We start from the raw sequence: 24,780 nt of genomic DNA on the forward strand, positions 1-24,780 counted from the left end.
AGCGGCCGCCGCATGCAAATATCGCGGCGCGGAGCCGGGAGGCGGCTTGGGGGCGCTGCTACAGCGCCGCCTTGCGGCTGGGTGGGCGAGAGTGCTCTGACCCGCCCTTTGGTGACGTCACTTCCTGTCGGGCCGAGCGGGGCCCGGTTCCGCGGTCCCTTTAAGGCCGAAGCGGCGGCGCGAAGCCCAGCTATGGTGGTGCTGCCGGGCGGTGCGGCGGTGCGCGGCTCCCCGGAGCCCTTCCCGTGAGTGTCGCTGCGGGGCGATCCGGGTGGTGCTGCTGGGGGCTGCGGGAGCGACGTGTCCCCGGCCGCTGCCCTCCGCCGGTACCGGGAACGCAGCCGGAAGGGCGCTGTCCGGGCCTGGGGGTGCTGATGGGGGTTGGGGGGGCTGCGACCTCTCGACCCGTGAGGAGCGATTTTGTGCCCGGCCCCTGGGCGGCTGTGCTGGCTGTGCTCCCTGTTGCCCTTCTGCCTGCTGTTTGTTTTGCTGTTGTTTCATTTGCTGTGTTTGTTTGGGTTGTTTTGGGGTGTTTTTTTTTTGCCCCTCTCCTATTGCTCTGCTAAAGGAAATCCCCACAAAGCAGAGGGGAAGCTGGTGGTGCAGAGTCTTTAGCAAGTGAGCAAAGAGCAAAAGGCAGTGAAACTTCCTGTGCTTGGCTGGGCTTTGGTCAACTTTAATAGCAAAGCCAGTTGCTGTAGGTGCCCAGGGAGCTTTGTGCTGATCACTCAGTTCAACCTTCCTGTTAAATCCGCCCTTTTATGATCATTCTTTCAACTGTGTCTACATCTGAACAACACCCTTACTACACAATCATTGCTAATAAAAGCCAAACACCTCCAAGTGTCTCAGTGGAGCTCAGGGTTGTTGCCTTCTTGCAGTAATGCTGTTGCTGGAGGCTACTTAGTTTGCACTACCTTGCCATCACTATGGGCCCAAGGGGCCTCAGGAGCTCAGCTCCTCTGTCCCATCCCTGCAGGAGGATCGAGGACTGCCTGCCACCGCTGGAGAGCTCCCCATCCAAGCGCTTCTCCCCCTCCAAGCGGAAGCAGTACTACATCAACAAGGCCATCCGCAACTCTGACCTCATCCCTAAAGCCAAGGGGCGCAAGAGCCTGCAGAGGCTGGAGAACAGTAAGGCTTGGGTGGCTGCAGTCCACCCCCAGTTCCCTACATGGCCTGCAGTGAGGGCTTCTGTGAGGACCCTGCCCCCAGACTCAGGGGCTTTGCTGTTGCTTTCCTCCCCAGCTCGCTACTTGATGTCACTCTTGGTAGCGAGATGAATGTGGCAGCAGTGAGGCTGAGCTCGCCCACTCTGCCACCCCGAGCATCTTCACCGAGGCCTGCAACAATGAGACCTATGTGGAGGTAGGATGTGGCTGCCTGTTTTGCTGCCATTCAGTGCGTGGAGTTCTTGTACCTTGCTGCCCCAGACAGAGGGGCTGCCTGCATTTCCCTCAGAGCCCGTATAAGGGCCTGGCTTGGCAGTGGGTGCTGTGCTTTGACTGGTTTGGGGTCCGCTGCTGTTCTTGTTGTACTTGAAGTGCTGCTGGGAGCTCTTTGAGTAGCTTTGGGCAAGCTGCAGAGGGTAATCTTGAGTGAGCTGCAGCACTTCCTCCACACCAGGCCTCTTGCCAAACACCTCAGTTGCTCCATACAGCCCGGGTGGTGTTGCTGTACCTCCTCCGTGACCTCGTCTTCTGGCACCTCTCCTGTGTTAGATGTTCACAGCTCAGGCTGCAGGGCTATACATGTGGTCTCTGTGCACTCTGGGTGCTGTGAAAGCTCTTCCGCTCTTACTCAATCCAGCCTTGGAAAGCTTGATGTCTGGCTGGCTGGATTGCGTGGATGGATGGAGGTGTCATCACTTGGACTCCCTGCAGGAAGCCACCTTCTTGTTGGCTCTGAGTGCCAAGCATCCATCTCCTCGAGGCAGAGGCTTGGGCATACCAGGGAGCATACCTGTGATGTCTGCATTGGGGCTTCATGCTTGTGTTGTCAGATCTGGAATGACTTCATGAACCGGTCAGGAGAAGAGCAAGAGCGTGTCCTGCTTTACCTGGAGGAGGAGGCTGGGAAGAAGCACAAGAGGAAGCTGCCCTTGAAAAACAAAGAGAAGTGGAAAGGTGCTGGGAGGGGAAGCCGGGTGGGGAGAGCCTCTCCTTTCCCTCCTTTACATGCACTTTGGGAAGGCTGCTTTTTTCCTGAGGTGCTCCCTGCACCATCCAGTCATGGCAGGGCAGGGGTGCGACAGTGCCTGAAGGGATTGGAGGCCCCACAAAACCCCATCATGAGCTTGAGTGGGAGTTTATGTGGGCCAGCTGTGGCTGCGGTAGCTGGCTGGGGTCCTGGGGGCTCATTGAGCACCTAAGTGAGATGACGCCACGGGGCTGCAGACCCCCCTTTAAATCCCTTCTTTTCTTCCCTCTGCTGGCTGCAGAGCACCCTGCCTACACACCCAAGGAGTGCTTCCAGCGCATCCAGCCGCCGCCCTGCGCTCCACCCTGAAGCGTGGCAGGATCCCTATGGTGAGCTGGGGACACGAGGGGTGGGGGCAGGGCTTTATGGTGTGTTTCGATGCTGTTCCTGAGCTGCCAGCAGGTGCTGAGCTCCTGGGAATGCACACCTGCTCTTAGGTGACCTCTGGAACAGCGGCTTGCTGACAGCAGATGTTCAGCTCCCCATGCAGAGAGGTTTTCATGGGTTAGCTGAGGTCTTCTGGGACTTGCAGGTTGTTTTTTTTACCTGGTTGTTTCCCTGCCTCAGTTCAGTAAGTGGAAACCAAGCATGCTTGCCAACTGCAGCAACAGTTCCCAACCTTTGGGGTCTTCAGACTTGTCTGTACAGAGATACTTAATTGCCTTTTGAAAGGGGTCAAACTGCACAATGTGGTGAGCAGGCAAACCCGTGCTGCAACACGGTGGCCTTGTGCCCAAGACCCAGGGTGCCTGGCTCCCTGCTCTAATTCTCAGTGGTGCTGTTTCCTGCTGTTTGTTTTCCCTACTCTAATTAGAGCTCTGTCTCTAAAGCCAGCCTCAGCTCCTCCTGCCTCTTGGCTTCTTCTCAATCTGCTCTCAACTGAGGCTGCTGCTTGTCTCTGGGGTCGCAGTGCTCTGGAGAGGCTGCACTCCAGCTGAACTTTGGCCTGTCAGGAGAGGAGGAGATGGAAGGCTCAAGGCTCCTCTGGCTATTGCCACTTCACTCGTGAGGAACGATGCCAGCATTTGGCACGCAAAGTGTGGAGCTGGCAGGGGCTGGATTCCTTTCTGCTCTGGGCCTCAACTGCCACGTGCCTCCCTGCTGTCCTGCATCTCCTGCTGTGCTTTGAGCTGCGTGGATGTAGCAGAGGATGGGGAAAGCCAAGTATTTGCTGGCGGGGGTCTGCATTTCTTCAAAGGCAAAGTCCTCTGGCTGTGGGGCGTGGAGCTACCTGGGGAATGGCAGCTTGGGCATGGCACGCCGTCTCCCCTTAATGGGATTTGCCCTCTCCTCACTGATTCCTTTGCTGTTCCTTGCAGGGGATGCTGGAGTGCTTGGAGGAGGAGCTGCTGACCTTCTTTTCTGTCACTCCACACTCTGTGTACACGGCACTGATGGACAACAGGTACCCCTGTCGTGGGCGCACAAGGGGGGGCTGAGCCAGAGCTCCTGGCTCCCTGTGCTCCCGCTCTGATCCTTGGGCTCCCTGGCACAGCTCAGGGAAGGCAGTGCTGGTGTGAAGCACATCAGCTCTAACCCATTCCCCTGCCTCCCCCCAGCTTTGAGCGACTCCTGCTCCACGCACTCTGCCAGTACATGGACCTCGTCTCTGCCAGTAAGAGCCTCATGTTTGTTTTTGTTCTTGTTTTTCCTTTTTGTCACTATCTCCCCTCTCCAGCCCAGCTTCTTCCTCCCTGCCTCCCTGGCCCCACCTCTCACTGCAGCTTGCAGATAACCATACTCTGCTGCTCCCCTGCACCAGGCTGCACCATAGCCTGACCATAGCCAGAGCAGCTCTACCCTCATGATGCCACATGCAGCAGTGCTTAGGCTTCCCCTCTTGTTTCTGGGCTTGGGTGGCTCAAAGCAGATCTCTTTGCTCACCCCACTCACTGCCTCCCCTGCAGAGCTGGTTGTGGGTTTCTCAGTAGGTGTCATTGCCACAGCAGGGGAGGGAAGCTCTACACTGTGTCTTTGTGGCTCCTTGTTCAAAACAGCATGAGGGCCGTGATGATATGAAGCAGAGGAGGTGCCTGTGGAGGGGGCTGGAGGTGGCAGCTTCTCTGCAGGGCATGAAACAGAACCGCAGGATCCCAGCGCGCTGCTGGAGGGGGCTGGGCTGGTGGGTTGCAGCACTGTGTTAACTCTTCCGTCCTTGCCCCCAGGTTCGGATATTGAAGGGAAGCGCCAAATGAAAGTGAGCAACAAGCACCACGTCTTCCTGCCCCCAGAGCTGCTGCTTTCGGACTACCTGGAGCAGCTCAGCTGACAGCGAGGGGCCCTGCCCCATGCTCAGCACGCTGAAGGCTTTGCTTGCCCACTGATGGCCTCCATGGGCCTCGTTCCTTGTGACTTGCACGTGGGGCTCATCCCTTCCCCACTGAGTGGGCTGAGCCTCCCCGTAGGCGCTGCAGTGTGTTGTGGGGCTGCAGATGGGCCGCGGCAGGAGCCAGGCATCCTGGCCCTGTCCACGATGTGCCCACAGCCCGTGTGCTTTTAATGATGCCAGGCCCGTGGCATGCTGCTGGGCTGGATGCGTCTGGGCTCAGCCAGCGGAAGCGCCTGGGGCCTGTGTGGCAGCCCTGTCTGTGTTCTGACACCTCCATGCCAACAGGCGCAGCCCTCAGGCACCCCTGGAGCTGGCTGGCTGGCCGCAGCATGGAGCAGGGCTGTTTTTAAATGTATCATAGCTGTCTTTTATGTGTATATTTGTACGTGTGGGGGCGGGAAGGGAAGGGAGAAGTGCTGGCCCCAGGTATGCGCTCTGTGCAGCCACCTGCAGCAGGCTGGGGCATGAGCAACGGGTGGTGCCTCGTGTTTGTGTGCGTGCGTCAGAAACGGGCGGCATTCATGCCGGGACAATAAAAGTGTGGTGCTCCAATGATCTGTGGTTTGTGTTTTGGGGCTGGGGGGGGGTTGGAACTGTGGGGCCAGGGTGGGACAAGGCCAAAAGGGACAAGGCTGTGTGACCCTCTGTAGGAAAAGAAAAAAAATATGGAACGCTTCACGAATTTGCGTGTCATCCTTGCGCAGGGGCCATGCTAATCTTCTCTGTATCGTTCCAATTTTAGTATATGTGCTGCCGAAGCGAGCACGACTCTCGGTGCCTCCACGGCAGTATATAAAGCCCAATATAACAATTCTTTTTAGCATAGAGTGATTTTCTATTTACTTCCTAAAAAGCCCCCACTTTATAACGCACTTATCAACTGTAACTACCCTAATTCTTAACGTTTTTCACCCGCAATATTTCCATATTCAAAGCTTTTTTTTTTTACCATTCTCCGCACCGTAGGGCTTCTGGGTAGTTCTTTATGCAAATTACCAACCGCACTGAGGACCTCTGCCTGGGCTGTCCTCGGCAGTGCCTGAAAGAACGCGGCCGCGGCGCGGGCAGCCCGCGGGGGTCCTGGCACTGCGGCGCATGCGTGGTGCCGCTCCAGGTGGCATCCTTGCCACCCCCTCCCCCTTCCCCAAGCTACCGGGTCGTTCCTTTTCGCTTCGGGAGCAGCGATGGATTTGGCGTCGTGTGCGAATGGGAGAAGCGGCCGAAGAGCGACCACTGCCACGTCCATCCCTTTGGTGTGCGCCTGGTCCTGCCGCAACCTCATCGCCTTCACCACCGACCTGCGGAACGAGGAGGAGCGCGGTGCGGACCCCCCCCCCCCCAAAACCCTTCAACCCCCTCCCCTCCCCAACCCCGCCGTGCTCTCGGGGTCCCTCGGCCATTCCAGCAGTGCCAGCAGACCCCGTTCCCTGCTGCAGGCCGGTAATGGTTGGGGGGTTTCGTTTCTGGCTTCGTGCAGATCTCACCCACATGGTTCACATCATCGACACGGAGCATCCCTGGGACGTCCATTCCGTCAACTCCGGCCACGTGGAAGCCATCACCTGCTTGGAATGGGATCAGTCGGGTGAGCTCGAGGCCTTCGAGGCCTTCACAGAATGACAGAACAGGTTTGGGTTGGAAGGGGCCTTTAAGGTCACCTCGTTCCAACCCCCTGCTGTAGGCAGGGACACCTCCCATAGCCAGGGTTGCTCACAGCCCCGTCCAGCCTGGCCTTGAATGCTTCCAGGGAGGGGCATCCGCAGCCAGGCTGAGCATGCAGTGTCTCACTGCCCTTATAGTAAAGCATTTCTCCCCGATAGCCAGTTTGAATCGACCTTCTTCCAGTTTAAAAGCATTTCCTCTTGTCCTATTGCTACCTGCTCTTATAAAAAACTTCTCCCCAGCTTTCCTGTAGGAAAAACCACTCTACTTCAGGCCACTTTCCATAGCAGTGCTGTGCCACTCAATGTAATTTGGCATTGCTTCACAGCTGCAAAGTGCTGGACTCCGTCAGAGCTGCACAGGAATGGCTTGGTTCCTCACCTGGCGATTGGCAGCACCCAGGGTTCTTACAGGGCTGTGTCTCTGCAGGCTCCAGGCTGCTCTCAGCGGATGCAGACGGCCACATCAAGTGCTGGAGCATGACTGACCACCTGGCCAACAGCTGGGAGAACACTGTGGGCAGCATGGTGGAGGGAGATCCCGTGGTGGCCCTATCCTGGCTGCACAATGGTGTAAAAGCTGGCACTGCATGTGGAGAAGGTTTGTCGAGGGCTGGTTTGGGTCATTAGTGGGGAAGCTAGAAACTCCTCTGCGTGTTTCTGCTCTGCCAAGGGTTTTCTTCCGTGGTGCTGGGCATGTCAGATAGGGGAATCTTTCAAGTTAAATGCTTCCTAGCTCCTGATGAGAAATGCAGGTGGGGTGCCTCATTTCTCTCGGTGCTTTAAGCTTGTCTTAGTCGGCCTGTTTCAATCTCCATGGCTGTAAAATGGAGATAAAAGCATGTGCTGGCCTACCAGGGGTACCTCAGCAGAAATGCAGTTGAGGTGAGGAGGTTTGTTCCAGGGATTTGGTAACGTGAGCCAAACACGTAGAGAGGCCAGCTGTTTGTTTTGAAGCACATCTAATTCTGATCCAAAAAAAGAGGAAATCTGTCAAGTGCAAATCAACATCCTGCGTTCTCAAATGTTAAATCTAGCACAGAAACACAATGGGGCTGTGCGCTGTGTTGGGCAGCAGCTGGCACTGCTTATAACTTGGGGGGAAGCCTTCCCCACCGTCACATCTCAGAGCTGGGTGTGTGAGCTCGATGCCTGGACTCCGTTTAGCTCTGCTGACCTTGCAGTGACTCAGGGGAGCAAAACTCTGCAGCTCTGGGTGCTCTGGCAGGCATCAGATGCTGACATCTTTGCGTTGCCGATCTTCATTCACAGTCTGGAGCATCCAACTTCGGGGAGAAGTTTTCCAGGGTCAAATTCTCTCCATCGCTGACGTTGTTTGGTGGGAAGCCTATGGAAGGCTGGATTGCTGTGACCATCAGTGGGCTGGTGACAGTCTCCCTCCTCAAGCCCAACGGACAGGTGCTGACATCCACAGAAAGCCTTTGCCGCCTCCGTTGCCGCGTTGCCTTGGCGGATGTCGCCTTCACTGGTGGGGGAAACATCGTGGTGGCCACTTCAGATGGCAGCAGTGCCTCCCCTGTCCAGTTCTACAAAGTCTGCGTGAGCGTGGTGAATGAGAAATGCAAGATAGACACTGAAATCCTGCCTTCCCTCTTCATGCGCTGCACCACCGACCCTGCCCGCAAGGACAAGTACCCAGCAATCACTCACCTGAAATTCCTTGCTCGGGATATGTCAGAACAGGTGAGCATCTGCTGTTGGAAGAAGCAGGAGTTCAGGGGGTAACAAAGGAGGCAGCAGTTTATTCCTCCTGTGGCTTCATCTCAAAGCTGTAGGAGGGGGAGCAATCGCGTCCTGCTGTGATTCTCTGCTGTTTTTGTCTTGTTCAGCTTCATTCAAGCAGGTTGCACTTGATAGGTCTGAGCCTCCACTTCCTAGAAAAGCAGTGTGAAAAGCCCCATTCTTCATTAACCTGATGATGTGTTGTCTTTATTTTATCACTCTGCCATTGGGTATAGTGAGTGTTCTGCTGGACAATCCGGAGAGGTTCTGAGATACAAAGTCTTTCATCTTTGAGTCTCAACTTCAAAGCAGTCCCTCTCCAGAACACTTGGAGCTCTCGATCCATGTGACTTCATTTAGCAGCTTAACTCTATTTGCCAGGGTAATATGACTGTGGAAATCAAAGTGGTTCAATGAAGCTGAAAAGCTCTTCTCTGTCCTGTTCCCTGTGGTCAGGATTGAGTGTGCCGTGCTGGAGAACACAGTGTCTGTTTTGGCTTCAAAGCCAGTTCTGTTCCTTTGCCCGTTTAGTCTGTGATGTATGGGGCAGCACTGGCAGGTTACAGATTTGTGAGAGATGGGATCATCAGTGATATGAAGAAGCACAGGCTGTGATAACACTGCACAGTTCTGCCTTTCTTTCATTCTAGCTGGAGCTGGAGCCTTCACCATTCTGTGTTGCTGATACAAATCCTTTGCTTTTCATTAGTGGTGTGTGGGCTAATTAGGAAAAAGAGCCTCAGAGCAGAGTGGGAGAGGGGCTGAAAATGCTCCTGAGTAATGTGGTTCCCCATTGTGAATGCTGTGCCTACAAACAGTGTGGCTTTCCCTTCTGCAGGTGTTGCTTTGTGCTTCCAACCAGAACAACAGCATTGTGGAGTGCTGGTCTCTGCGGAAAGAGGGCTTGCCTGTCAACAACATCTTCCAGCAGATCTCTCCTGTGGGTGAGTTCCAGCACCAAGAACTTGAGAACAGGAGTGCCTGGTCTTGAGGAGCTCTGAATGGCTGTGATAAGGCAGGGACTCCAATCCTTTATCACATATTTATTTGTATTTCAGGTGTTCTCGGCCTCACGCTCTGTTCCATCCATTTGTTTGCATCTTAGGCAACAAATTGATGGTTTCTAGGAAGTGGTTTGTAGTTGTTACTTTCACTCAATAACAGACATTTTCTGTTTTGCTGTGCAGCCACTCTTCCTGCTGAGAGCAGAGCAAGCTGAGCCTTCTAAGGGAAAAAATGGTGTGCAGGTAGCTTCATTGAGCTGCCCTGTCTGCACATCCCTTCCACTCGATTTCAAACATAACAGCATCAAATCCGTGCTGTTTGCTCTGCTGGAATGCAAAGGGTTGTTTAACATAAAGAGTTGCCAGCAGAGCCTCCCATCAAATCTGATACAGCGAAAACAAGTCGTTGTTGGTGTGGTTACTGAGCTCAGAAGAACGTGGGGGAGATGCAGGGGGCAGAAGTCAGGCAGGGGAGCTGTTTTCTGAGCCCTTTGGACTGAGGTGTCTCACTTTGTTTTTCCAAGTTGGAGACAAACAACCCATGATCCTGAAATGGCGAATTCTTTCTGCCACCAATGATCTGGATCGTGTCTCAGCTGTGGCTCTGCCCAAGTTGCCCATCTCCCTCACAAACACTGATCTGAAGGTGGCAAACGACACCAAATTCTTCCCTGGACTGGGTAAGGAGTCTCTGTTTTCTTTCTCTTAAATATATGATTTCTGCCTGAAACTTTCCCTCGTCTTCTGAATTGTAGCTGAAGGAAGAATTCAGAGCAACACATATGAGAGATTGATACAGAAACTTTCCAAGGCATTGCTCGTCCTGTTTCATTTCCATGGGAGGATGCATACTTCTGAAATGCTGGTGTGGCTTCGAGGCCTGAATGTGCCTGCAAGCCTTTGGGTGCTGTGTTGTTGCCACATGTGCTTTCAGTGGCTGTTTTGCTGGGTGAGGTCAGGGTTATACCAGAATTTGCTTGCTCAGCTTTGGTTATCATCTCTCCCCAGGTCTGGCCTTGGCTTTTCACGATGGCAGCGTCCACATCGTTCATCGCCTGTCCCTGCAAATGATGGCTGTCTTCCATGGCTCTTCTTCCCAGCGCCCAGTGGATGAGCAGACGATCAAAAGGCAGAGAACTACCGGCCCCCTGGTTCACTTCAAAGCCATGCAGCTCTCCTGGACGTCTCTGGCCTTGGCTGGCATTGATAGCCACGGGAAGGTAATGTGCTCTGCTGTGTGGGCTGCTCTCCTGGGATCTCTCTCTTTAGCTCTCTAAATGGTGATGGATCATTCTGGAAAGCTCTGGGAATGCCGTGTGATCTGTGCTAAACAGGGTGTGATGCATCCCTTTACTGCAGGCTTTGTATCTTCAGGCCAACAATGAGCTGCAGGTCACCCTGTGTTATGCAGCAGCTTTTGTGGAGGGCTTTTGAGCCAGTTCTTGACAGGAATTTTCCTTTGCTTCCTCCATTCAGCTGAGCATGCTTCGTATCTCCCCCTCCATGGGCCACGTGCTGGACATGAACACCTCCCTCCGCCACTTGCTGTTCCTGTTGGAGTACTGCATGGTGACTGGCTACGACTGGTGGGACATCCTGCTCCACGTCCAGCCCAACATGGTCCAAAACCTGGTGGAGAAGCTGCATGAAGAATACACACGGCAGAGTGCAGCCCTGCAGCAGGTCAGCAAGAGTGGGAATCAATCTCCCTGGTTTACAGCAGAGGGAGCAGGCACAGGGTGAGATCTCAGCAGCAGGGCTGCAGCAGCCTGCCTGCACTGTCTTTGAATGCTCTGCTTGAGCTGTGCTCGAGGTGTGAAGAGCCATTTGTTGTCACCAATCTCTACCTGTTGGGAAGTTCTGGTGAGATGTTAGAGCCTGTTCTTGGCAGAGGTCGTGTCAGAGCACTGGGAGCAATAGGGCCGTTTGCACACACATGAAACAGCCCTCCCTGTTCCAGCTGTTCACACAGCAGAGATGCAGAACAGAGGATAAAGCAGTTTATGAGCTGATCCTCTTCCTGCCTTCGCTCCTGAATGTTTTCTCATGCCTCTGTCCCTCAGGTTCTCGCCACACGCATAGTTGCCATGAAAGCATCTCTTTGCAAGCTCTCCTCCAGCACGATTGCCCGTGTTTGTGACTACCATGCCAAGCTGTTCCTGATTGCCATCAGCTGCACCCTGAAGTCGCTGCTGCGCCCACACTTCCTCAACACCCCAGATAAGAGTCCTGGGGACCGGCTCACAGAGATCTGCTCCAAGATCACAGATATAGGTGGGCATTGCTGGTGCACAGCTCTCTGGATGTCCTGCATCGGCTCCTTTTAGACGCGGTGTGTGAAATGTCATAAGCTCGTAGTTGCTTCCTGGGTTTGAGGAAGAGGGAAGTGAGGGTGGAGCGTGAGTCCATCTCCTGATTGAACCACATGTTCTGCTCCTGTTTCAGACATTGACAAGGTGATGATCAACTTAAAGACGGAGGAGTTTGTCCTGGAGATGAACACACTGCAATCCCTGCAGCAGCTCATCCAGTGGGTGGGGGATTTTGTGCTCTATCTACTGGCCAGCCTGCCTAACCAGGTGAGAGAGCCTGGGCTTCCAAATACAGTCCTTTATGAACCTCTTATACCTCTAAGCTCCATGGCATCCTCTACCAGCCTGTCTACTGTCCTGTAAATGGAACAACAGCTCCAGCAGGCTGAATTTAAGCCCCAGGCCCAAAACGTTTCTCCTCTTTGCAGGGCTCTCCTGTGAGGCCAGGCCACAGCTTCCTGCGAGATGGGCCATCCCTGGGCATGTTCAGGGAGCTGATGGTGGTGATTCGTATATGGGGGCTGCTGAAACCAAGCTGCCTCCCCGTCTACACAGCAACCTCTGACACTCAGGACAGCATGTCCCTCCTCTTCAGGCTTCTAACCAAACTCTGGCTGTGCTGTAAGTGTTTGCCAGTTTCCTCAAACAAAAGGATCTTGCCTGGTTTGGATTGTGCATGCTAGAAGTAATTGCAGGGAATAACTCTTGAGTGGGTCTGTAGTGTTTAGAAAGGGCAAGTGCAGCTGCCAGCTTTATTGTTCCCTGTGCTGTGTTGGCGGATGGAGGAGGAAACTGCATCCACTTCTCTCAGTCTGTAGATGAGAGGTGTAAAGATCACGCTGGTTTTTCTCTCTTTCTGCTTCATTTTCCATGCAGGTCGTGAGGAAAATCACATCACAGAGCCAGATGATACCCTGATAGATGAGTGTTGCCTCCTGCCCAGCCAGTTGCTCATTCCCAATATTGATTGGTTGCCTATCAACGATGGCATTATCAGCAAGCTGCAAAACAAACAGCTTGTCAGGCTGCAGTTTGGAAAAGCTCCTGGGCTCATCGGTCACACTGTCTCTTCCCAGTTTGATGCCTTTGTAAGGTACAAAGATGTGAAACAAAGAGGTGGTGTGGTTGAGATCTCTCTGGGGGGTCGTTGGGTCTGGGATGCCTGTGTCACAAGTGGGTTTATTCTCTTTGCTCCCAGTCATTAGCGAGTTAAAGAACTGAAATGGGATGGCAGGAGGAGGGGGGGGAAAAGTGCTGGTTTGTGTTCAGATTGATGTCAGCACGCCTTTGAATGCAGTGGCACTTTACAGAGTCTGTAGTCATAGCCTGGGCCCCACTGGCCATTGAAATGCAGCTCACTGTCCTGGCAACAGCTTGTAGAAAATGATAGCCTAGAAACCATCCGGTTCTTCTTCCTGCACAGGGCTCCTGGTCAGCCCAAAATCGATCATCTGAGAAGGCTTCATTTAGGAGCGTTCCCAACAGAGGAATGCAAGTCGTGCACCAGGTAAGTGATGCAGACGAATCCCTTCCGTGCAGAGGGAGGTCTTGGCAGAAACTCAAACTGTCTTTTGTCATTCAAAAGCTCCCTTGGTCTCTGTTTACCATCCCAGCTGGTATCCCAGTAACTTCTCCTGTGATTTACGCCTGCAGGAGGAAATGCTGCTTCTAAATTAAGGCCTCTTTATGGCACTTTGCATTTAAAGAAAGCATTTGTGGGCATGTTGAAGATATCCCTGATGTGGGAGAGGAAGATCCTTAAATGCTCGTTGGAAAGCAGCAGGGCTGACTCAGGATAGCTGCTACTATCATTGCAAGTGCAGCTGTTAAATTTAAGCCTCCCTGCCTTGCAGAGTAACCACAGCTCTTTGAGAATTAACTTTGTTCCTCACCATCAGTTGAAGTAGTTCTTATCTAAGGGCTGAATGCTGCAATGTGGGATGAATGTGGTCTTGCTTTAGCAGAGAAATGTGAGGGCGGTCGGATGACAAAGGCCAACAGGGACCAGAATTTGCCTGGAGGGTCTTTATTGGAGATGAGATCCGTGGCTCAGCCTGCAGGCTCCCCTGTTCCTGGGGAGGAGGCAGTGAGTGCAAATAATGGCAGCACCCACGCTGCTGTTTTGGGGTGATCTTTCAAACTTCGGTTTGCTTTTGGACTTCCTTTGTGCTGCCCCCCTCACCAAAGAGCCATCGACCCATCGTGAGATGGAATTAGCTCTAATTATGAGTTTTAATAGGAAGTCTCTGTAGCAGATCATTTATACAAGATTGAGTGTCTGCTGTTTAAATAACAGCTGGGGGCTGTTGTGTGAAGACATCCCTCTGTTCCAAGATGTTTCAGTGCTCAAAAACATCGCCTGCAAATGGCAGGAGATGATTTCCTCCTCATTCCCTGCTCGCTGGGTGACCAGAAGTGCCAGCATTGCTGGTTTAATTCCTGGCCTTCCCATCTTTGTGCCAGGCTTTACCTCTCTCCTGCTTTCTTCCTTTCCAGGTGTGGCTGCGTCACGATGCTGAAATCTCCAAACAAAGTCACTGCTGTGAAGCAGTGGGAGCAACGCTGGGTCAAAAACTGCCTGTGTGGGGGGCTGTGGAGGAGGATGCCCCTCAGCTATTCCTGAGAGCAGCTCCGTGGGGCACAGGGAGAGCAATGGGTGCCAGGTGGAAGAGCTGGAGGTGCTTTGGGAGCGAGGAGCTGCAGCCCTTGTGAGGCAGCACCCAGCGGTTGGCTGGGAGCACTGATATGTTCTTCTTCCAGCTGCAACACTGAAGATTGAACACTTTGAAGCCCTAAAAAGAAAAGAGGGGAGGAAGGAAAGGGACTTTTGAGGGGCTCCCTTTTAGGCTTTACTCTGTAAAGTTTTCCCATTGCCACCAAAGGCAATGACAGCTGGAAGCCAAGGGCCAGGGAGGGGGGGGAAAACCTGCTGCCCTGGTTGTGTCTGTGGGCTGACCAAGCAGAAGGGCTGAGCCCTGCAGGCAGGTGTGAGTGGTGATGAGGGGCTCTGGGGGTGCACAGAGAATCTCCAAGGAGAGAGGAGCGAACATTTGGTTCCTTGTGTTCCTCCTTTGCTGTGGGCTGCTTGGGAAGCGTGGCACAGGTTGGTTGGTTCCTGTTTCCTTCTGCATCTCCGTGCTTTGAGTGAACTTCATCACTGTGTTTATCTGTGTTCTGATGGGTGCAGGAGAAGGAACATGAGGTTTGCTGCCTGGAGCGAACCCAGCCAAGTAACTGAGCTCTTTTGTAAATAAAAGTGCCATTGATTTAATGACAGAATGTTTGGTTTGTTTGCAGGACTTCAGGCCTCTTTCATGTGACTTTGGTTGTGCTGTGAGCCCAGGGCTGCTGATGCATCAACACAAGAGAAGCAGGAAAGTGGTGTGAATTGCACCTCTGTTAGGAAAGGAGCTGCAAGCGTTTGCAAAATGGAATGGTTTTCAACTTTCCATCAGATTATTAGGGGCAGGAGAGGAGAAAACTTGGGGTAATGAAGAATGTTGTAAATCTGCAGCTTCAGACAAAGCTGCAGTGTGCTGGAGGAAGAGCTTTCCTAGCATGCAACTCAGCTCGAAATCTGAGTGCTTTCAGCTGCTCTGTGAGGGTGGTTGGAGCCAATCTGGGGCTTGGCTGAATTCCTGCTCAGCTGGATTTACCTCTGGGTGTCCTCTGAGAGCATTTAAGGGGAGGACGATGCCATTTTTTTAATATTCACATCCCTCTGGGAGTGAGTTTTCATTTATTAGTGGAAAAATTGAGCTGGTGGCGAAGAGCTCAGCCCTCAGCTCTGCTGCTTTTCTGCAGAGCTGGTCTGTGCCTCGCTATTCTGCTAATTAAGGACAGTCAGATGGCTAATTAGGAAACTACAACTCCTCGTCGAGGTGGTTTTTCCCTGTAAGTAAAACTCATCAACGTGGGCCCTTGCTCATCTCCTTTCTCTGGAGGGGCACTTTGGGGTTATTTAACATCTGTGGCACACAGAGGAGAGAGCAGTGCTCTGTTCCTGGGCAGCATCCCACCTTGCCATGCTGTGGGGCTCACAGGGAGGGCGGCGTGGGGTCCAACCCCCATGGTTTATAGGGTCTGTGTGCACTAAAGGATGGGGTCAGGGATGATGGGGATGATGTGGGGCCGTCCTGGCTGTGCCACCCCCAGATCTCAGCATCCCCCCACCTCCCCCTTAGTCCTGCTCCCCCCCCCCCCCACTCAGTGCAGTTCTGCCTGCAGTAATTGGCGTTGCTTTATTGTGGTTGCAATACAGATGTGTCCAGCAAAGCCTGCAGCAGTGCCTCCCCCTTCCTGGGCATCTCAGCCCCCCCCCACCCTGGATCCCCACTTCATAAGCAGGAGCTCAGGGTCCCCATCCCCCTCTGTGCCCAGCAGCGTGGGCTCAACGCTTGGCCACGTCCTCATCCCTATCCCTGGAGGCCATGATGCTGTCAATCCACTCAGCATAGGGTGCAATGCGGGTGTAGATGGCTGGCTTCTTGTAGTTGCCACAGACACGAGAGCCGGCCGTCACCACCCCCTCAGCCACACCATTGCAGACCAAAGGACCCCCGGAGTCACCCTGTGGAGACAAAACACATTGCTCTCAGGCTGCAGTTTTGGATCAGAATCGTTGCTGTCCCCTCCCAGCCCTCACAGAATGGCCAGGGTTAGAAGGGACCTCAAGGATCGAGAAGCTCCATCCCCCTGCCACAGGCAGGGCCACCAACCCAGGCTGCCCAGGGCCCCATCCAACCTGGCCTTGAACACCTCCAGGGATGGACGGGGCATCACAGCCTCTCTGGGCAGCTGTTCCAGCACCTCACCACTCTCATGGCAAAGAACTTCCCCCTGACATCCACCCTCAATCCTGCTTGTCCTGCTGTCATCTCCCCTTTCCAAGAGTTGATTCCCCTCCTGTTTGTAGGCTCCCTTTAGGTACTGCAGACTGCACTGAGGTCACCCCACAACCTTTTCTTCTCCAGGCTGAACAAGCCCAGCTCCCTCAGCCTGTCTTCCTAGGGGAGCTGCTCCAGCCCTCAGCTCATCTTTGTGGTTCTCCTCTGCTCCTTCACCCACAGCTCCCTGTCTTTCTTACACTGGGACCCCTCTTCTCACCAGGTGCAGGGATGAAACCCCATCCCACCCCACACCCTCCCCCCTCCCCAGCATCCTCCCACTCCTCTCCCCAGCCCCCCCCATGGGATCATCTCCTCCCAGGGCTCCGACCTTGCACGTATCCTTCTTACGGGAGTCGGTGCACATCATCTTCTCGGTGATGGTGCGGTCGTGGCGGGTGCGGTGGTTGCAAAGCTCTCTGCTGATCACCGGACGCTTTACTTCCTGCAGCCGATCCGCTCGCTTCCCGCTGTGTGTCACCGTCCCCCACCCCGCGGCATCGCACAAAGTGTCGGCCGCCACCTCCCGGTCCTCGCGTTGGAACGGCAGCACCTTCACGTGTTCGTTCAGCTCCGCTTTTTCCTCCAGCTGCCACCGAGAGAGAAAGGCAGAGGGGTCAGGGGGATGCGACACACAGCCGGGCTCCCTCTTGAAGCCCCCAGGATGCAGCTTGGGGTCGGCATCGTGGGGACGGATGGAGGTGTTGTGACGCGGCTCGGAGCTCCGTGGGATGCAAAGGGGTCGAGGGGGCCAAGAGGAGAAGGAAGGAAGGTGAGCGCGGTGTGGGAGGTGGGGAGGGGGTGAGGGGAGCCCACCTGGAGCAGCAGGAGGTCGTCCCGGTTGTTGTGGATGTTGCTGCCGGGGTGGGCGATTTGTGCCTTCACACCATACAGCCGTTTGTGGGGCTCCGGTTCGGTCAGTGAATGAGCGCCCAGCAGCACCTGGAAGCGTTTATCTCCCCTGTGGGGTGAGGGAAGGGGCTCAGCGTTTTGAGCTGGGGGTCTGCAGGGCCCGGAGTCCCCCGTCCCCCCAGGTGCAGCCCCCCCACATCCCCACATCACTCACGTCTGCTCGGTGCAGTGCGCGGCGCTCAGAACCCACTGGGGGGCGATGAGGAATCCCCCGCAGACGTGCTGCCCGTCCAGCTGCAACGAGGCCATATAGGGCCGCAGGTGGGGCTGCGACTCCGAACCCCCCAGGATCCGACCCCGGGGCTGTGCTGGTGTAGGGAGGGGAGAGGCAGCGTTAATTGGGGGACACCGGAATGAGAGACCCCTCGAGATCCCTCCCCACACCCTTTAGGGACCGCAGTGGGGTTTCCTGTCTCCACATGAGGTCTCCCTTCTCTAAGCGCCTCGATGTCCCTTACAGCCACCCCCAGAGAAGCGCAGTGTGATGCTGCTCTGTGTCACTGTGACCCCACCATGGGTCTCTGCCCACCAACCGAACCCATCTGACAGCCCACAGCCCTCCTGGGGACACTCAGCTCTGTCCCCATCCCAATCCCATGCCATGCTCACCATCCACCACGGCCCCCAGCATCAGGACGAGGACAGACCCAGCAGCAGCGCACGGCCCCATGGCTGCAGTGAGCGGGGATGGGATGGGGATTGGTTTTATATCCAGTTTGGGGCCACGGGGAGGTCAGGAAGGGAAAAAGGAGGGGATTTCCGCAGCGAGGCAATGCCAGACGTGCAACTCTCCATTATAAAACAGATCAAGCATTCCTGGACAAACAACTTCAGGAGGAAGCAGCCGTTCCCAGCTGCTGGGTCTGGCAGCAGCAGGAGGGGATTTCTGCAGCACTGAGGGGTCGGTGGATGTGGGGATGAAGAGGTCGGGGTGTCCAAGGAGTGACGGCCCCTCTGCCCTTCAACTCGGTGCCACAAAGCAGAGCCACAGCCCTGAGCCCTTCCCAGCACCGCACAGAGCAGTGGGGCAGCACTGGGATGGTTGTCCCAATCCAACCCTACTGCACAGCCCTCACCCCATACAGCCCATGGGCTGCTGCTCTGTGATGTTAAGTGAAGAACTGAGAAGGGAACCTCGACTGGAACCGCAGGTTTTTGGGTTTATTTTTGCTTTTTATCAGCATGAATGGGGTTTATTTCAGGCTACAGAGCAGTTATCCTGAGCTGCAGCTGTACCAAAGCCATCGCTCCGGAGTCACCGTGAGCCTGGCGATGTCTGCCTCCATCCACGTGGGGAGGGGGCCGTGCTGGGGGTCTGTGCCACGGGAGCAGAGCCTGACATCGGGATTTCTGCACTCCAGGCCCGGTCAGAGCGGCTTAACTGCAATGATTCGGGATTTAATGTTAAATACGCCAGGAGATTTTTGCCCACTTAGGGTCGAAAATGGAACGAAGGCAAAGCGCAGAGGCACAGAGCTGCTCCCAGATGCCCCGGCCCTGAATTTGGGGAGTTTCCCGAATGCGGGAGCCGGGCTGAGCCTCGGGGTGGTGCCGCGTCTGACCCCACGGGGGGGCAGCGGGGCTCCGGGGGGGTATGGGGGGGTCCTGAGCCGAGCGGTGGGGGCTGCTTGGGGGTCAGGCGGCCGATTCCCGGAGGCAGGGTGGGGAGGGGTGGGATGGGGGTCCCAGAGCGGGGTGGGAGATGGGGTCCGGACCCTCTGCAAAGCCCGGGGGGCAGAGCCGCTTTATGGGGGTGCGGAGCAGCGCGGGGGGGGTTGGATGCGCCGCACGGCGGGGGACATAAAGCAGCACGGGGGCACCGCCCCCACTCGGTGCCACCTCCCCCCCCCTCCCCCCCATCCCTTTGTCTCGCACCCGACCCCCGCCCGCTTCCTTTACCGGCCCTCCCCCCTCCTTCACCCCCCCGCGTCCCCGCAGCGGTTCAGCGCCCCGAGAGCGGCCGGGAGCGGCGGGGCGGGGCGGGGGGCGGTGGGGAGGGGGCGGAGGAGGAGGCGGCGGCGGCGGAGGATACAGCCGCGTTCCGCCGAGGCAGAGCAGCCCAGCGTTGCGGGAGCCCCGCGGACGTCCCCGGCTCCGCCCGTGCCCCCCCCTCGCCCGGATTCCCCCCCCCCCCACCAGGGGCGGCTGCAGCCGAGGTGAGTGGAGGGGGGGGGGCGGCCGCGGGGACACAAAGGGCCGCGCCCCCTCCGCGCCCCCCTCCCTTCCCGGCCCCCGCCCGGGGCTGCGGCACCGCGCTACGATCCCGATTGCTGCGGGGCTGCCCCCCCCCCCCCCCTCCTCCCACCCCGGTGCTGCACCCCGTAGTGTCCCTCCCTATTGCCATCCCCCCGGTACTGCCCCCAACCCCGGTACTGCACCCCTATATCGCTATATTGCCCCCCCTCCCCCCCGCACCACCCTCCCTTCTCCCCCCCCCCCTCCATCCCTCGTTGCACTCAGTACTTGTCGGAAGTTTCTGGGAGCTGAGGGCAGGGGGGTTCCCCGGGCCCCCACCCCCTGTTCTGCCCTGAGGGTGGCACAACCCCCCCCCCCCGCATCCTTCACGACCCCGAGTCCCCACCCCACCTGTTGTCACAGCCCCCCCACAGCAGGGCCCCCCCAGGACCATGATCTCCCCGAAGGACAAGGCCAAGGCTCCCAAGGACAGCATGACGCTCCTGCCCTGCTTCTACTTCGTGGAGGTAGGTGTGGAGGGGTGGGGGTCTGGGCTGGGGGGGGGGGGTCACATCTTCCCCAACCTGCGATGCCACCACGCACTGATCCCCTGCTATGCATGGGGCTCTGCCACCACCTTGTGCCCCACCGAATGGGACCTGGGGGGACTGCGGTGAGCAATGAGCCCTCCCTGCCTTCCCCCACCCCACCAGCTGCCCATCGTGGCCTCCTCCATCGTGACGCTGTACTTCCTGGAGCTCACCGACCTCTTCAAGCCGGCCAAGGTGGGCTTCCAGTGCCACGACCGCGCGCTCTCCATGCCCTACGTGGAGAGCAGCGAGGAGCTCATCCCATTGCTCATGCTGCTCAGCCTCGCCTTCGCTGCCCCTGCCGCCTCGGTGCGTCCCACGCCGCTATGGGGCCGGGTCCTGATGCCTTTGGGGTTGCACTGAGCACGGTTTCCCCCTGCAGATCATGCTCGGGGAAGGTCTGGTGTACTGCCTGCAGTCCCGGCTGAAAGGCCGCACCGGCACCGAGGGCAGCATCAACGCTGGTGGCTGCAACTTCAACTCCTTCCTGCGCCGCACCGTAAGGTTTGTGGGTACGTTGTGCCACCGCCTGACCCAGGGGACCGGGATTGGGGTGGGCGCATCAACCCTGCAGGTGGAATCTGAGCCCTTTGTGCCCCCCATAGGCGTCCACGTCTTCGGGCTCTGCGCCACTGCGCTGGTGACCGATGTCATCCAGCTGGCCACTGGCTACCATGCGCCCTTCTTCCTGACCGTCTGCAAGCCCAACTATACGCTGCTGGGGACGCCCTGCGATGCCAACCCCTACATCACACAGGATATTTGCGCTGGCACCGACAAGCACGCCATCCTATCTGCCAGGTATGTGCCATAGGGCAGAGCGGTCCCGCGCCCTACAGCTGCAGCTCAGCCCTGTGCTCTCCTGCAGGAAGACTTTCCCATCCCAGCACGCCACGCTGTCCGCCTTCGCCGCTGTCTATGTGTCGGTGAGTGTGGAACGCCACGTGGCTCCATGTGTGAGTCCGCACGGCTGATGTTCTCCTCCCTCCCATCCAGATGTACTTCAACTCCACCATCTCGGACAGCACCAAGCTCCTGAAGCCCATCCTGGTCTTCGCCTTCGCCATCGCCGCCGGCATCTGCGGGCTGACACAGATCACGCAGTACCGCAGCCATCCCACCGACGTCTACGTGGGCTTCCTCATCGGCGCCGGCATCGCCGCATACCTGGTGGGTTCCACAGGCCGGGGTTTTGTGCTGCGTGCTGCCCTGCAGCCACACTAAACACGTCCCCCCCCCCACCCCACAGGCGTACCATGCGGTGGGCAACTTCCGTGCCCCCACTGAGAGGATCCCTATGCCAGCTCCAGCCAAGGATGCTCTCCGGGCGCTGACGCAGCGCGGCCACGATGCGGTGTACCAGCAGAACAAATCAGTGAGCACTGACGAACTGACCCCACGCCTGGAGGAGGAGGAGGCGGCCGTGCGCCCGGTGCCACGCGACAAGAACTCTCTGGGCAGCCTGAAACGCGCCAGCGTGGACGTGGATCTGCTGGCGCCGCGCAGCCCCATGGCCAAGGAGAACATGGTGACCTTCAGCAACACGCTGCCACGCGTCAGCACGCCTTCCATGGAGGACGCCGCACGGCGGCACATGACCATCCACGTGCCGCTGGACGCCTCGCGCTCCAAGCAGCTCATCTCCGAGTGGAAGCAGAAGGCGATGGAGGGCCGAGGGGCGGAGGAAGTAGAGGAGGAGGTGCCCCCGGCGCTGTACCCCACAGTGCAGGCTCGCCCCGAGCGCACGGCGTTGGGCCCCAGGGTTCTCCTCCCTCCCCGTCCCGGCGCAGCGCCGTTGGTGCACATCCCCGAGGAGAGCGCGGCGGGCGGCGGCGGGGCCGTGAGGGCCAAGTGGGTGATGGTGGCTGAGAAAAGCGCCCCTCGCACCGCCAACCCCCCCCGTCTGATGCAGGTGATCGCCATGTCCAAACCGCAGAGCGCGGCCCCCAGCACCCCCAAGCATTCGGAAACCTCCTCGTCCTCCACCAGCTCCGACTCCTCGCAGTACCGCTCGCCCTCAGAGCGCGACAGCTCCAGCATCATCACCATCGATGCGCACGCCCCTCACCACCCCGTGGTGCATCTCAACGCCGGGAACGGGCCCTGGGAATGGAAGGCAGCCCCCAAAGGTGCTGAGGATGGCTACGAGCTGGGCGAGGTGGGGAAGGAATTTCGTGCCTTCCACCAGGCCAAAAGCGCCGGCGTTTCGCCCGGCTCCTCGCTGAGCGACATGGAGCAGGAAGAGCCGCGGTACGGCAGCCTGGCGGCCATCCATGGGGCAGCGGGGGGTGCAGAGAGGGGGGATGTGGGTGAGGGGCTGCTGGGTGCTGCCAGCCGTGAGGCCACGCTGCGCAGGAAGGCGGCTGAGCGCGACGTGCTCACGGACTGCGATGCTGACAGCTTCTATAGGAAAATGCCAGCAGGGCGCAGGTTTAAGGACTGAGCCCATCCACCCACCCATCCCATCCCATCCCATCCCATCCCATCCCATCCCATCCCATCCCATCCCATCCCATCCCATCCCATCCCATCCCATCCCATCCCCCCTCGGGTGTGGGCCCGAGCACTTTGGACTTCATTTTTCTCTCTAAAACAGGTGCTGATGTTTTGGGTTATTTTTTTGTTTTGTTTTGGTTTGATTTGGGTTTTTTTTTGAGGGGGTGTTAATTTATTCAGATGATGGCATTGTAGGTGTGTGGGGCGGGGGAGCAGTCGGTGTTAAAAGGGCTTTGGGGAATGGTGGCACGTGGCTGTGTGTGGGAGCTGTGGGGCTCAGCGCCGCACGGGAGGGGGATGCAGCCCCCCCTGCTGCTTTGTTTTGGGGGGAGGTGGGGGGGAGAAGATGGGGGCAGCGGTGCTGGGAGGGGCTGCGTGTCCATGGGCTGAGCGCTGGGCATGTGAAGCTGTAAATACTGCACTGGGGAAAGTAGAGAGTGCATCGGGGAGCGGGGGGGTGGTTGGAAACCCCCCCCGGAGCTGCGTTGGGCTGCAATGAGCTTTGGCTGCTGCTTGAGCTGAGCCCCGGGCAGAGGCTCCGGGTGGGGCGAGGGGAGGGGGGGGCAGGGGGGGCAGGGGGATCTCGGAGCTGCGAACGCATCCGTCGGGCGTCGGCTGAAACCGCTGTGGTTTGAAAAGTGAATAAAAGGTGTGAACGTGGCCCGGGAGGGCGCTGCGCTATGGGGAATCCGGAGAGGGGGAAGATCGGGAGGGGGGAGGTCTCTCCTCGCAGCTGTGATGGGGGCCAGGGAGGCACGGGGGACGGGGGACGGGGGACGGGGGACGGGGGACGGGGGACGGGGGGGGGGGGGGTTGAGGATCCTGCGGTGTCCGTGCTGAGCACAGGGTCCCCTCTCGGCTGCGGAGCCGCCCGACGAAGTGCCACCGCTGCGGTTTCCACCCCTGTTGCTGTGGTAACGGAAGGGATGCGTGCTCCGAGCTCAGCTCCCGCGTGGCACCGCCACTGCGGTGGTCCCCGAGCTGTCCTCACCTCCCCCCCCCCAAAACCCCCTCATCACCCTGGGGTACACAGAGCTCCGGCTAAGCGAGCGGGGAGGCGACAACCGGACCCCCCCCCTTCCCGGTCCATCTCCATCTGGTGGCGGTGGAACCCTGAGCGACCCCGGCCCGGCGCTGAGCAGCAGCTGCTGAGCTGCTGCCGTTTGTCGCAGCCCATAAACCGGCCGGGGGGGAAAGGGGGGGGGTCGGTTATAGGACCGCCGGTTTCCAGGAGCAGCTCCGTAGCGCTGAATCCCGCGGTGTAACACAGCCGGAGGGGGAGGGACGGGGGGGGGGGGGGGGGGGGTGATAGCAGTGGCCCCCGCTCCTCCAGCACCGCGGTGATGGGAAGATGGCCCTAAAGCGCCTCTGCCAATTGGATTAGCGGTGGAAATCCCGCAGCATCCGCCTGGCAAACATATGGATTATCCGCCATCACCCAGCGCGGGGCTGGAAATGCGTGCGGGGATTAACGCGGGGTCGCTCCCAAAGGAATACCTACGACGGGGGGGGGGGGTTCCCGGAGTTAGTGTCCCCCCCCCCCTCCCACCCCGGTGACCCCGCGCTGTCCCCATTCCTCGCGGTGACAAACGCCGTCACGCACCGCTTCGCGGACCCCGCCGTTCCCATAGCAACCAACATCACCCCCCCCCCCCCCAAAAAAAAGGCTGGGACCGACGGGGCGCTGGGAATGCTGGGGAGAAAGCTCATTAATCGCTAATTGCTCCTGGAACCCCGGGCGCACGCAGCAGCGCCGGCTCTCGTTGGGCCCAGGGCCGCCCTCCGGGTTCGATTCCACGCTCCGGGGGTCGAAGGTTCCCCCCCCCATCCCCACCTCCCTTCTAAGGACACGGGGAAGGGCGGCTGTCGGTCCTTCAGCACGCGGACAAAAGGCAGCGCAGCCTCCCGCAGCGTCGCTTCGGGAGCATCGCATCCCATCCGTGCACACGCAGCATCCATCCCCGCTCCGCCGCATCACCTCCACCCCAAGCCATCCCTGCCCAATCCCGGCAGCTGGGAGGGCTCAGCATCACTTCCAACGCACCGGAGCCAAGCAGGTGAAGGGGCAGCTGTTTCAAATGCTATCAGGCTTTCAAGGAGTAACAGCGATCTGTTTTCAACGGCCCGAGGCTCCCGCACAACGCAGCGCGGTGACCTCGGAGGCTGCAGCCCGTGAAAGAAGAGGCAGCGGGCGACGCCGGTGCGAAAGGAGCCGAAGGACAGCAAACAGCTCCGGCAACACGGGATGCTCTGAGCGATGTGCAGCGCTCACAGTGAGGATGTCACGCTGCAGGGCTCGGGGAGCTGTAAGAGGGCAACGCTGAGGGGGGAAACGGGGCAGCTCCTGAGCCTGCAACCAGGGGAAGGGCAGCAGAGCGGAGCTGCAGGGCTGGGCAGCGAGCAGAAGGCAACAGGAAGCCCGTGCAGCTCTGCATCCACCCTGCACTCACACTGGGGTTTGTCAGTGCCTCGC

The 24,780-nt window shown here is 57.8% G+C and overlaps 4 protein-coding genes and 1 non-coding gene across 6 annotated transcripts; 3 read left to right on the plus strand and 2 right to left on the minus strand.

Moving 5' to 3' along the window:
- The first annotated feature begins 65 nt into the window (after positions 1-65).
- On the plus strand, positions 66-5,092 carry R3HDM4 (R3H domain containing 4). The gene is given in 10 exon segments (XM_048927328.1): positions 66-245; positions 980-1,134; positions 1,249-1,274; positions 1,276-1,368; positions 2,003-2,126; positions 2,441-2,481; positions 2,484-2,528; positions 3,519-3,604; positions 3,759-3,814; positions 4,365-5,092. Coding segments are annotated over 10 exon segments (783 nt in total). The 5' UTR covers positions 66-192; the 3' UTR covers positions 4,469-5,092.
- A 95-nt stretch (positions 5,093-5,187) lies between these two features.
- Positions 5,188-5,294, minus strand: LOC125685133 (U6 spliceosomal RNA). The gene has a single exon (XR_007373386.1). It is a non-coding gene; the product is annotated as a U6 spliceosomal RNA (small nuclear RNA).
- Positions 5,295-5,487: 193 nt separating this feature from the next.
- On the plus strand, positions 5,488-15,387 carry MED16 (mediator complex subunit 16). Its single transcript, XM_048927320.1, is given in 16 exon segments — positions 5,488-5,765; positions 5,767-5,848; positions 6,006-6,113; positions 6,620-6,765; positions 6,767-6,790; positions 7,462-7,893; positions 8,771-8,876; positions 9,461-9,616; positions 9,945-10,156; positions 10,413-10,619; positions 11,000-11,210; positions 11,382-11,515; positions 11,677-11,869; positions 12,125-12,341; positions 12,672-12,755; positions 13,745-15,387. Coding segments are annotated over 16 exon segments (2,691 nt in total). The 5' UTR covers positions 5,488-5,513; the 3' UTR covers positions 13,872-15,387.
- Positions 15,388-15,548: 161 nt separating this feature from the next.
- LOC125684830 (complement factor D-like) lies at positions 15,549-17,781 on the minus strand. Its single transcript, XM_048927327.1, has 5 exons — positions 17,656-17,781; positions 17,201-17,354; positions 16,951-17,095; positions 16,466-16,723; positions 15,549-15,818 (listed from the first exon to the last, which is right to left on the minus strand). Exons 1-5 carry the CDS (start codon positions 17,714-17,716, stop codon positions 15,639-15,641), a joined length of 798 nt encoding a protein of 265 aa, XP_048783284.1. The 5' UTR covers positions 17,717-17,781; the 3' UTR covers positions 15,549-15,638.
- On the plus strand, positions 17,777-22,830 carry PLPPR3 (phospholipid phosphatase related 3). Of its 2 annotated transcripts, XM_048927321.1 has the most exons (8): positions 17,784-18,197; positions 19,645-19,748; positions 19,935-20,120; positions 20,194-20,323; positions 20,417-20,612; positions 20,680-20,737; positions 20,808-20,981; positions 21,061-22,830. In XM_048927321.1, exons 2-8 carry the CDS (start codon positions 19,674-19,676, stop codon positions 22,252-22,254), a joined length of 2,013 nt encoding a protein of 670 aa, XP_048783278.1. In that variant the 5' UTR covers positions 17,784-18,197; positions 19,645-19,673; the 3' UTR covers positions 22,255-22,830. The 2 variants fall into 2 exon arrangements, with proteins under 2 accessions (XP_048783279.1, XP_048783278.1); XM_048927322.1 differs by lacking the exon at positions 20,680-20,737 and having other exon boundaries at positions 17,777-18,197; positions 20,194-20,315.
- The last annotated feature ends 1,950 nt before the right edge of the window (positions 22,831-24,780 follow it).

Source organism: Lagopus muta, chromosome 26 (assembly GCF_023343835.1).
Source record: "Lagopus muta isolate bLagMut1 chromosome 26, bLagMut1 primary, whole genome shotgun sequence".
In the NCBI taxonomy this organism is placed as follows: domain Eukaryota; kingdom Metazoa; phylum Chordata; class Aves; order Galliformes; family Phasianidae; genus Lagopus; species Lagopus muta.

Bases quoted from the DNA above. Each gene is read 5' to 3' on its own strand.
- LOC125684830 (XM_048927327.1), bottom strand. From the start codon at position 17,716: ATGGGGCCGTGCGCTGCTGCTGGGTCTGTCCTCGTCCTGATGCTGGGG. The intron at 17,096-17,200 runs GTGAGTGATGTG...CTCACCCCACAG, and splicing joins GCGCACTGCACCGAGCAGAC to GGGAGATAAACGCTTCCAGG. The intron at 16,724-16,950 runs GTGGGCTCCCCT...TCTCGGTGGCAG, and splicing joins ACGACCTCCTGCTGCTCCAG to CTGGAGGAAAAAGCGGAGCT.
- PLPPR3 (XM_048927321.1), top strand. From the start codon at position 19,674: ATGATCTCCCCGAAGGACAAGGCCAAGGCTCCCAAGGACAGCATGACG. The intron at 20,121-20,193 runs GTGCGTCCCACG...TTCCCCCTGCAG, and splicing joins TCGCTGCCCCTGCCGCCTCG to ATCATGCTCGGGGAAGGTCT. The intron at 20,324-20,416 runs GTACGTTGTGCC...TGCCCCCCATAG, and splicing joins CCGCACCGTAAGGTTTGTGG to GCGTCCACGTCTTCGGGCTC.